The 11,629-nt window shown below is 36.2% G+C and overlaps 1 protein-coding gene across 1 annotated transcript; it reads right to left on the bottom strand.

Annotated features, from left to right (window-relative positions):
• Positions 1-6,345: 6,345 nt before the first annotated feature.
• LOC110811614 (CBL-interacting serine/threonine-protein kinase 14-like) lies at positions 6,346-7,913 on the bottom strand. The gene has a single exon (XM_022038165.2). The coding sequence runs from the start codon at positions 7,715-7,717 to the stop codon at positions 6,440-6,442; it is 1,278 nt and encodes a 425-aa protein (XP_021893857.2). The 5' UTR covers positions 7,718-7,913; the 3' UTR covers positions 6,346-6,439.
• Between the last annotated feature and the right edge of the window lie 3,716 nt (positions 7,914-11,629).

The raw sequence follows: 11,629 nt of genomic DNA, 5'->3' as shown, positions 1-11,629 counted from the left end.
GATGTGTCGTAGGAAGGTAGTCTGCTCAAGGTAGAATCCACACTTGCTCAGCTTTGCATACAACTTCTTTTCTCTGAGAACCTGCAACACTTGAGTCAGATAGTGAGCGTGTTTCTCTCTACTTTTTGAATAAACCAAGATATCATCGATGAATGCAATGACGAACTGATCCAGAAATTGTCTGAAAATCATGTTCATCAAATCTACAAAGATGATTGGTGCGTTAGTTACTCTAAATGGCTTGACCAAGAACTCATAGTGTTCGTACCTAGTTCGAAATGTTGTTTTGGGACTGTTCTATCATGATCTTTACCTGATGGTAATCTGAATGCAAGTCTATCTTGGAGAAGATTTGGGCACCCTACAACTGATCAAAAGAGTCATCGATCCTGGGGCGGGGATACTTGTTCTTGATCGTGATCCTGTTCAGACCTCTGTAGTCAATACATAACCTCAACGTCTTATCTTCCTTTCTTGCAAATGTGACTACAGCACCCCAAGGGGACACACTATGTCGGATAAATCCACTATCCTGGAATTCATTGATTTTTTTCCTCCGCTCCTCTATCTCAACACGACTCATGCGGTAAGGAGCAACCAAAATATGCTGGGTGCCTAGCTGAAGTTGTATAGTGAATTCAACTTCTCTGTCCACTAGTAGTCCAAGTAGTTCATCCGAAAAATATATATGAAAAGTATCAGACTACCGGAATCTCTTGAATACAAATTTCTTTCTTAGGTTTACCCTATACCACGTCTGGGTCAACTTCTGTATCTTATTGAGTAAGGTTGTAAGTCCTGCTCTGAATAGAAGGTCTAGCGTGGTTCTGGTTCCTCGAGCACTCCCTTGCATAATCCTGAGCACTACCACATATGCGGCAGGTGTTGCTGAGGTGATGGTAGGGTCGGTTCCCATGATCCTTGCCACATTACTGACAGCTCCTATCACGTCATGTTGTTGGAATTTGAAGGGGAGCCTGAGTCATCAGCCTGGGTCTCTTGTTCTATTGAACAGGTGCAGTAGGTGCTGGTCTACGGTGTGGAGCTGAGGGCTTGAGGTTTTCCACTGCTGAAGAAAAAATGTGAAGGTTTTTCTCCATTAACTGTGCCTTAGGCAGAACAGCCGAGTAAGTACTGAGCTCAAACACGTACAACTATTGTCTGATCTCAGGATAGAGACCCCATTCGAACCTTTTTGCCTTTCTGCCTTTATCCATCATGCTCTCAGGGGAATACCTGCCCAACTCTAAGAACTTTCGAGTATATTCTGATACAGTCATGTCACTTTAGAACAGATGTGCAAACTCTATTTTTTTGAGATTTCAGAGATGTTCTGGAAAGTATTATACATTGAAGGCCGTCAAAAATTATCTCCAAGTGACTGGAACGGGCAGGGTGGCCTGCTTGAGTTGCCACCAGCGGCCTGCCTCTCCCACCAGCATGTAGGTTGCAAGTATGACCCTCTGTTCGGAAGTCACCCCAATAGTCGTGAAGGTCTTCTCTGTCTCAGCTAACCAATACTCGGTCTCTTCAAATGAAGATCCCCCTTCAAAAGTAGATAGATTTAGTCATTTATACCTCTCAACGTAGTCTGGGTCCATCATGGGACGAACTGAGTCCCATGGAAGAGGGATTGGACTGTGCTGAAGATGGACTGAATAGCTCTGTGGTGGTACTGAATGATACAGTGGAGGCACCGTATTATACTGTGGTGATGCCAGGTGATGCAGTTGGGGCACCAGGCCATATCGTGGTGGTGTCGACTGGTATTATGGTTGGGGCACTAGATCATATTGTGGTGGTGCTGGGTGGTACTGTGGATGAGTAGGGTCGTACTGGGGTGGCTCGGGATCCTCTCGCTGTAGGGGTGGCTCAACCTGTGGTAGCAGGGGAGGGTCAGGTAGCTCCCTTCTTTCCTCCCAGGTCTGCTGAGTAGCGATGAGTCTCTTCAGCATCTCAAATAACCGATCAACATACTCTCAAAGCGAACCCTCCCGGGCTGCTCGGTTTAGTGGGGGTCTTCCTCTTCTCATCTATCTGTACCTGCATGTCATAAGGAACGGTTGAGTGATAATTCATGATTTTTAATGTTTCTTAAGGATTTTGTGTAAGGAATGTTTTTGAGAAAAGTGACTCTGATACCAACTGTAACAACTCCAAAAACTTCAAATATGATAAATTATAAATTTAGTACAGAAGGAAAATAATAAATTAGAGTTTTCATTCCTTAAACAATAAATGAAAGTACCAAATATGGCTTACGGGAATAATCTATCTAAAAGAGCAACTAATAATCAAAGAAATAAATTAAAAGTAAACAAACAGAATGTTCTACTCGCAATACTCTTGTGGATCGGGAACTGAATCCCGGTACTCTTGATCTGAAATGGTTAATGAAAGAGTGAATTACACTAGCCCAATAAGAATATCACGCTACTCACCGACACAAAAATAAAGGTTGATAGAAATCATAAAAATAACTAATAGAGTTCTTAATTTAAGTAAATTCGTTTATCATAAATAAAATTATTTACTTCATACTTACCGTAGCGAGATTTCCAAAAATAACCTATAGAGTCAATAACATAATACATGTCATAATTTCATATGCAATCAATCAGAACAACAACTTTCCTTTTTTCAGCCTACTAATATCCATGGAGGTCTATAGGGATATCCCCACTATGCGTGAACCCTCTTTTTATATTTTACAATTAATGGACCGTCCCCATACCCTGTCCGGTATGAGTGCCAAAAGATATCATCTCTCAATAACCCGTCTAATATGAGGGTGAAACGGGTCTCCATACTCCGTCTGGTATGAGTGTCAAATTACCAAATCTCGATACCCCGTTTGCTGTAAGGCAACGTTCACGGTAGGGTTCTCTATGTATCCGGTCCGTCCACCATCTCTCAGGATATCCAGTAAGACTGTCATTTTATCCATCCATTTGATCAAATAATTTCTCTTTTTTCTTTTAATTTCAGTTTTTCAATTCAACATAGTCACACAAAACAAGAAAAACATGCATCAAAAGAATACAATCGCATCATCATACCAATTTCAGTGTATTATCATGCACTCGAAAAATGTAAAATCAAGTAATCGGTTAAACATAACAAACAACAGTAAATAACAGTTCCAGCTCCATTAGTAACATGTAATTAATTGTGAATGTTTCTAAGTTTCACAAAATACCATATTATTTAAAATTAAATTTCAATTCCATAACAGGAAATAAAGTTAGGGATTCATACCCAAATTGCTGTCTGAAATGCTAAACTTTTGACTGCGCCTACGGGGGTCCCCGAGTTCCCTAAATTTTTCTTCGGGGATTAAAACGTGCTTTAAGTACTTAAAAATATCTCAAAAAATCCAAAATCAGTATTAGGAATCTTTTTTGGCTAATTCTGAAATTTCGGCACGGCGACTCTGTCGTGCTTCGGCGACGGCACCGCCGCCTGCGGCGGTGATTTTCCTCAGGTCGGCCGATTTCGTACTAGTCCCTACGAGAAAATGTATTAAGAGACCTCGGTTGGCCGAAAAAAGTTGAAAACCAAAACTCACCGACGGCGGGTTTCTCCGGTGCAGCGGCTCTGCCGACTCACCTTCGCGGTTGGGTCTTTTACTTTGATCAATCTGTAGAGAAGGAAACAGTGATTACAATGGTGAAAAAATTACGTAGAACGGGACTCGAAAAAGGTCTCATCGAAAGTAATTTTTGTAATTTTTTGCGGCACCACCGCTGGATTTTACTCGCAATTTGAGACCAATCCGCCGGTCATTTTGCTTCGATTTGGCCATGAGGGTGTTTAAAATTGAATTTCAAGCAACTAAATTTTTTTTACCTCTTTTGGCGGTCGAAAGTGGCTCTGGCGCGGTGGCGGCGGCGATCGGCTTCCTTCCCGGCAGCTGGGTCTTCTTCTCTGGTGGGGGAGGGAGGAGGGGGGGGGGGGGGGGGGGGTGTCTGGCGACTAGGGTTAGGATTTGGTATGAAGATGGTTATTTATATCTTTCCCTTTTTAATTTGAGTCATCCATCGCGTTTGATCTGGGCTGTCCGATCGTAATTAAATAAGGAGTGAATCGATACCGTTCATCGCGATCTGATCTGTACCGTCTGATCACGTTTAAATAGGAAGTGAATATGGACCATTCATCGCATTTAAATCTAACCGTCTGATCGTGTCTGGAGAGGGAACGGATCTGGATCGTTCGTGCGCACGGGAATGAATCTGGACCGTCCGATCGCGGGCACGCGAATCGCCAGCGTGGTCCCCGCGTGGCACCACGTCAGTGTGGCTTGCCACGCGGCGCGCTTCGGTTCGTCGAGGCTGCTGATTAGGCGTCCTACGTGGCACAATTTTCTTAAATTACATTTTAACTCCCGGTTTTCAATTTTTTTTTCAAAAACATCCCTATAACTCAAATTTTTACCCTTTTTTTTCCAATTTTTTTTTCAATTTCATCATCCAATTAATTTTCTTCATTTTTACATTAAAATAAAATTCAAAAAATTAAAAAATATATATTTATATATTAATTTTAATTACATTAAAATTAATTAATTAAGTGTATTACAAATTAATCTTCTACGGGTAACTTGATATCAAACCTCAAAATTGATACGAACCCTTAAGGAAAAGATCGTCTAACCAAGGTAGGATCCACCAAAATCATACTACCCGTTTTAGCACCACATCTCCTTCTCACTTATTCTTTCATATGATTCAAGGGGTAATTAGTGAATACATCCCCACAACATGAACTTAGCTCAGGTGTTTGTTCAAATTGACTGTTGTCAGACAGACTACAGATCATTCAAAATATCATGGTACCCCATTTTTTACTCTTTAAATATCATTTTCATAATCAAGATGGAACACAAATAACTTCTTTAACCATATACGTGCCCTCATGAACCCTTTTAGTTGCCAAAGCTTTCTCATTATATCAAAGAAAAAGTTAGTATTAATCATCGACTCTATATGCACAGGCCCCAACTAAACGAAACTACAATACCATACTACAAGATGAAGGGACTAAACTAAAGAGATATAACATCTCTAGTTCATTTTCAGTGAACAACACCACTACTTATGAAGGAATGAAAGATGAGGGCATGAGATAAACACAACTAGAGGTACATGTTAAGGCTTAGCGTGCAAATAATGTCCACTCCTTATAAACAACAAAGAAAACCACAAGCACTATAGTTTAAATAAAAATTCTGAAGCAAAGAAAAGTGAAGAAAAGAAATGGAAAGAAACGAAAAATATAATTAAAAGAGACAATAAAAGAAGAATAATTGTTCAAATCAAACAAAGTAGGAAGATCTATCAAACTCGAGGACATTTAAAAAACTAAAATTTGTGTTGAAAAAAAAACATCTTTTATGAAGGGAACTAAAAATTCATTTTTGAAAAATTGGTGTTACACAGTATGAACATTATCACAGTTGGAGCTTTAAATTTTAAATTAACAAAATATATTTTTTGTTATTTTGAGAATTTGTATGATATTAATCTAATTTAATATTTTGTATCATTAGTAAAACTTTATTAATGAAGTATGATTGATTAATGTCCTAATTAACCAATTGTAAATTAAATTTAAATAAATCAAAATGCAAGAAAAACATTTAAATGTTACAAGTGCATTTAAGTAACTACATGTATATGAGTAAAATCAGAAATTGACACTGTCAATTATTATTTTTTAAATAATTTTATATTTAATACAATAAAAATATAATAATGTTTATTTACTTTTTAATATATATATATATATATATTAAAGTAAAACAAACATGATAATATAGATAACCTGTATCTATTTATTTAATATAATAATATATAATAGTTATTTATTTAAATTTTTTAAATATAAAAGTACAATGTGAGTATGATTATATTTTTATGTGATTTATATTTATTTGATAACAAATTCCGTAACTACATATTATATAAACTTTTGGTAACATATTTCTATGTGATAACATATTATTCATTCTCCTTCTGCTGATCTTTTGATCAACTTTTCATATAAAATAATATAAATTTCTCGTTTTTCTATTGTGGTATGTTCCATAAATATGCAAATACTATAATACAGAAACATTAATTTTAATACCACCAGATATTACCTAAAAAAATGTTGGAATCATTAAAAATAAAATGGCCTACGAAAATCTTGCAGAATGGTTAGTATTATAAATATAATTAGTTTAATTTAAATTATTTGTAAAAATATATTTATAATATATATATCAAATTTACTTAAATTCATAATTAATATATATATATATATTTTTTTTCTTTATGATCAATGAAATTAGTCCAGGGCAAAAACATAATACAGGGAACCCCGAATTCTTCTTTCTGTTTCAGTTACAATGTCTTGAGGGACTGGGACCCCGGCCAATTTGAACACTAAACTGTTAGTTGTTGGAATCACCGGAGACCTGCTCTTCCGGTTCATAAATCAAACTACGAAGCTGTGGCCTAACCTTGTCTTTCCATATATCTCCCCCAGTACGTCCTGCCTCCGTCTCTCTCTTTCTCGTCTCCACCACTACCAGCCCTTCCGTTAACCTGTGTATTTCTATAACGGCTATGCAATTACCGTTCTGTCCCTCCATTTTCAGACCCCATTCTTTTTTCTTCGTAACTTTCAAATTCTCCTGTTTCGCCACCTCCTCCATCTTTTCCACTATCCTCTCAGGTGTCTCGCCGGAGACGAATCGGTCGTGAAATTCTGATCTGCCGCTGTTGAGCAAGCCGGAGAGATCAAAACCGGAGGAGAAGGAAATTATGTCGAATGCGTTTAGATATATGGAGTCTGTAGGTTCTACCAAATCCAGATCGTCTGAATGGAACTGCCTCTCCTTGTACCCAATCTTGAACCAGGGATCACGGAGGATCTCGTCGACTGTGATCCTTGTCTCCGGATTCGTGTCGAGGAGGCGAGAGAGCAAGCAGTCAAGATCAGGAGAGGTCCATTTAGGGACGCGAAACTCACCTTTGTAAATTTTGCGATACATGACCATAAGATTTGTGTCGTTGAAAGGAAGATATCCGGCGTTGAAAACGTACAAAATGACTCCGCAGGACCAGATATCGACCTTGGCACCATCGTAGCCGTTCTTAGCGAGGATCTCGGGAGCGACATAGGCAGGGGTGCCGCATAAGGTGTGCAGCATGCCGTCGGGTAGGATTTGATCTGTGAGGGCGCTGAGGCCAAAATCGGAGACCTTGAGGTCCCAATTTTCGTCGAGAAGGAGGTTCTCGGGCTTGAGATCGCGGTGGAATACGCCATGGGAGTGGCAGAATCCGATGGCGGAGATGAGCTGCTGGAAATATCGACGGCTGAGATCCTCGCTGAATCGACCTTTACAGACCTTGGTGAATAGCTCGCCACCCTTGGCGAACTCCAACACGAAATAGATCTTGCTCTTGGTGGCGAGCACCTCGAAGAGCTTCACGATGTTAGGGTGACGAAGCCGGTGCATGATAGAAATCTCTCGCTTAACGTGCGCCGCGAGGTTTCCCTTGGCCACCTTTTGCTTGCTCACAACCTTGATGGCGACGCTCTCTCCCGTCCGTATGTTACGCGCGTGATAAACCTTCGCGAAGGCCCCACATCCGACAAACTTGCCGAGCTCGTATTTACCGAAGAGAATCTGATCGGTGTGAACATCTCCGATGGCGGCCATCATAGCCGCTTCGTCCTTGGTGCTATGACAGCGGAGCCCTGCCCTCGTACAGTAACATTAACAGAGATGAAGGTTTTTATGAGAAGACAACGTGGTGTTAGGAGGATTGAGATTGAGATATGAAGAAGGGGAAGGAGAGTAGTTTCAGTTACAAACTGAATCTCATTATCAGTGTTGGTTGATGCTGCAGATAACATTAATTTATTTTTTTCTTTCTGTTCTTATGAGAAGTGGATAAATGGGCGAATTTTGATATGTCTTGGCATTTGAAATAATGACGTCACGCCAGAGAGAGAGAGAGAGAGAGAGGGGGGTGGCGGCCCGGGGGAGCCACGTGTCCAAGTTCCTGTGGCTGAAAGTAAATCGTCGTTGTTCTTTTTTTTTTTTTGACTTGGAAGCGAAGGAAGGAGAATGAGATAATCTGAAATTGCAGGGGAAGTAAAATAGTTAAATATTAAGTTTACAAAGATTTCACACGATTTATCTTTCTATTTTTTTGCTATTTTTTTATTTTCTTCTAAAATATTAATTTCATATTTATATTATATACTAAATTAATATGTGTATATTTAAGTGGTATCCATGTCTATAGGCGTAATTGAAAAAAAAATAATAATTGTTAGTCATTTAATTAATTTATCTATTGTAATACTTTAATATTGTTGGAATTAATTTTTTATTTTAATTAAATTTTGAGAAAAATAATAGTCATTATTATTATTTTCTGACATCCTACCCAATCTCTAAATTAAACCTCTTTCATTTTAAGATTTAAAACAAACATAATTCACCACAAATTAAAACCCCAAGCCCATCTGATTTACAACCAAATCAGCCCAAGGAAAACAAACCCAGCCAGCCCAGACCACCTCTATTTAAAGAAACTCACCCTCCCTAAACGGCACAGAGAACAGGGAGAAGAGAAAGTTGATGGAAAGAAAAGAAGACACAACGAGGAAGAACAAGTGTGCAAGAGAAGGAAATGTGAAATGTAACAGAGCAAAAGAGGAGGCAGACTCTTCCATTGCGTTCATTTAAGAAGCCGAAAGTTTGGCATTTTCAGGGAGGAGGCAAGAGTGAGTGTGAGAGACGGAGAGGAGAGAAAACCGATGTGTGGGAATTGAGTGAAAAGGAAAAAAGAGAAGAAGAAAATCACCGACAGAAGACGAGAGGAAAGTAAATGGAGGGGTTTAATAGGGTGAGAAGAGCGAATTGGAGATAAGAGGGAAGTTCGCGAAGCTGGGAAAAAGAACAAGAAGGGGGACTGAGTGGGTGAAATGCATAAGCACACTTACAAATTTACTTCGAATTACGAATAGGAGTGACATATAACTAATAAAATTCATTTGTCGTCTTCAAATTTGATTCACAAAATAACATTAATGATATAGGTATTTGAGAATAATTTGCCCTTATTTTTATAACATATATACAATTTATATCAATATGTAATTCATATTCTATACAATATATACAAATTGTATTTGTATTTATCTTTTTTTTTTTTAATACATGTATGTAATATTAAATTGATTTTAGTAAATTAATTAGTTATGTGTATATTAAATTAATTATAAAATTATTAACATTTTTTTTTTTTAATGATATGGCTTCATGTAATAGGAGTATCCATGTATCTATAAGATTACAATTCTCTACCCTCTTGCCTTCATTCAAATAATATAAGCAAATTTAACGAGCCTAATTCTATAAACATATTTATAAAATTAAAAATGGAAAAACTATCCGAAAAAGAGAAAAAAGAACATTCCTTATGTGGTTAGATTGATTTGTTAGTTTGAAACTAGATTGGATTGAGAACAAAATAAAAGTGGCATTTGGAATTGAAAACTTAGCTTAAATATATTGAATTTACATTTTTCTAATATGTTAGTTAAAAAACTAATACAACTTTTTCAATGTTTCTTTTGTCAAAATTCATTTTTTTTAACTCATTATAGTTTAATCCGATCAAAAATTGTATACAAATATATTGAATTTTGTAATACAGTCCAATTTGTCAGTTTGACGTGAATAAGATCACCAAATCTATGACTAAAAATGAACATATCCAAAATTTATCTCAAACTTTTGGATATTTTATTATGTCTCACAATATGTAAAATGCTTGTGAGCCCTTTATGAGTAAACAATTGTTCTATCCCGTTTTTTATGTTTGAAATCAAATGGAAATAAATTAAAATTAGAAATCAAAAGTGGCCTCCAATTAGAGTTACTTGGTGAATATAAAATAAAAAACCAAATATGTGTTTTTTCTTTAATTCGAATTTGTTTTTATAATTAATATATTTTATATTATATAAAATTAAATATATTATATAAAACTGATTAAAAATTAATTAGCAGATGAACCAAATAGATTATGTCAAATCAATTTATTTGATTTTAACCGACTATTGCACATTCTTAATCTCCTTTGCCCTTTTATTTATTTATTTATTTCACTATTTTATGTGATATTTAACATCAATACTTTTTGAAATTTATAAGTATCAAATCCTTTTATCATTTTCTCCCGATATTTAAAAAAGAAAATCAATCATTAACGAAATTAAATCAATTTTTCTCTTTTTTGTTACTTATAAAAATGCTAGTACTTCTTCCTAGAAACCAAAGCAAAGGTGTTTCCCACATTCACTTATGTTTGTATATTCAACAAACTAATGATCAAATTAAAATAGCTTTGTAAAATCTTATTCATTACCGTGCAAAAATAATTTGGAAACTCTTTTTATTCAGGCATTTGGCCGCTTCAAATGTAATTCTATAAATTACCTTCCCCCTTCCCTTCCTCTCCACACTTTCATTCTTCTATTTTTCAAAGGTCTAAAGAGAGAGAGAGAGAAAGATAATAGTCTAGTGAAAGAAGAAGAGAAAGAAAGGAGAATGGTGAAAGAAAAAAATTAAGGTTTCGATAAAAAATCTAGTATTTTTTTCAATATCTTAAGGAGTATTTTTAAATAAACGAATTTAATATGATTGATATTTTGCCTATTTTGTATGCCTCTGCGTTTTGATGAGTCGAATTATTCTTTTTTTAAATATGCTATGTGAATTGCATACACTTGATGAATTTGCATGTAATAAATATAATATATAATCTGTAATAGTAAAAGTATAAAAGAAAAGAAAAAGAGAAAAATAGAATGAAGCATGTATGGTCCGAAGTATATCTGTATTGACATGCATATTGTATTAAGTGTCTCGTTAGGATTTTTATTTCTGAGGGGTATTTGTTTCCTTTACCCTTCCGAGTATCTGTTTCTCCATTCCTTATCTGGTCTGAAAAGACGTAAGATGATCACTCCTAGTGGATGGCAGTATACCCTCTAACGAGAGTGGTGTCGCACTATCTGTAGGGGTCACACGTGGCTAAATAATGTCGTGACCGTAGATATCTATTAGGGTCACTATGGTTGGTACAGTTTTGGTCATAGATCGTACTATCGTTTGGCCAACCGAAAATGGATCTAAGCAAATTGCCGTATCTGTATCTGATATGGTCATTTCACTTGGATAATTAGAAATCTGTATCTGCCCTTAGATATGGAAGTTGTGACGACTTCGCGACGCATGACATGAAAATCTAAGCATTTCATGATTTATTTAATTTTTTCTATTATCTAACATGATGTATATTTGATTTTTTGTGTGAACATATCGTTTTCTTAACAAATAAATAGTTTTCTATAATGTGAAATAGATAAACGAGAAAGTTAAATGGTAAAATTAAATAATTAACTTTTGAAATTTTACGATATTAATTTAATTTAATTTTTTCTTATTGAGCATATTGAACTCACTTTTTCCATGCCCCCCTAGATGAGGAAAAAAGTAAGGAACCGTAGGCTGACCTAGCATTAGAAGTCTATGAGGATCTCGTGCATCCAAAAG

The sequence above is a fragment of the Carica papaya genome, chromosome 6, assembly GCF_054855325.1.
Source record: "Carica papaya isolate Zhongbai chromosome 6, ASM5485532v1, whole genome shotgun sequence".
NCBI lineage: Eukaryota > Viridiplantae > Streptophyta > Magnoliopsida > Brassicales > Caricaceae > Carica > Carica papaya.
The sequence above is the reverse complement of the archived record's forward strand: the minus strand, read 5'-3'. Positions and strand labels throughout refer to the sequence as shown.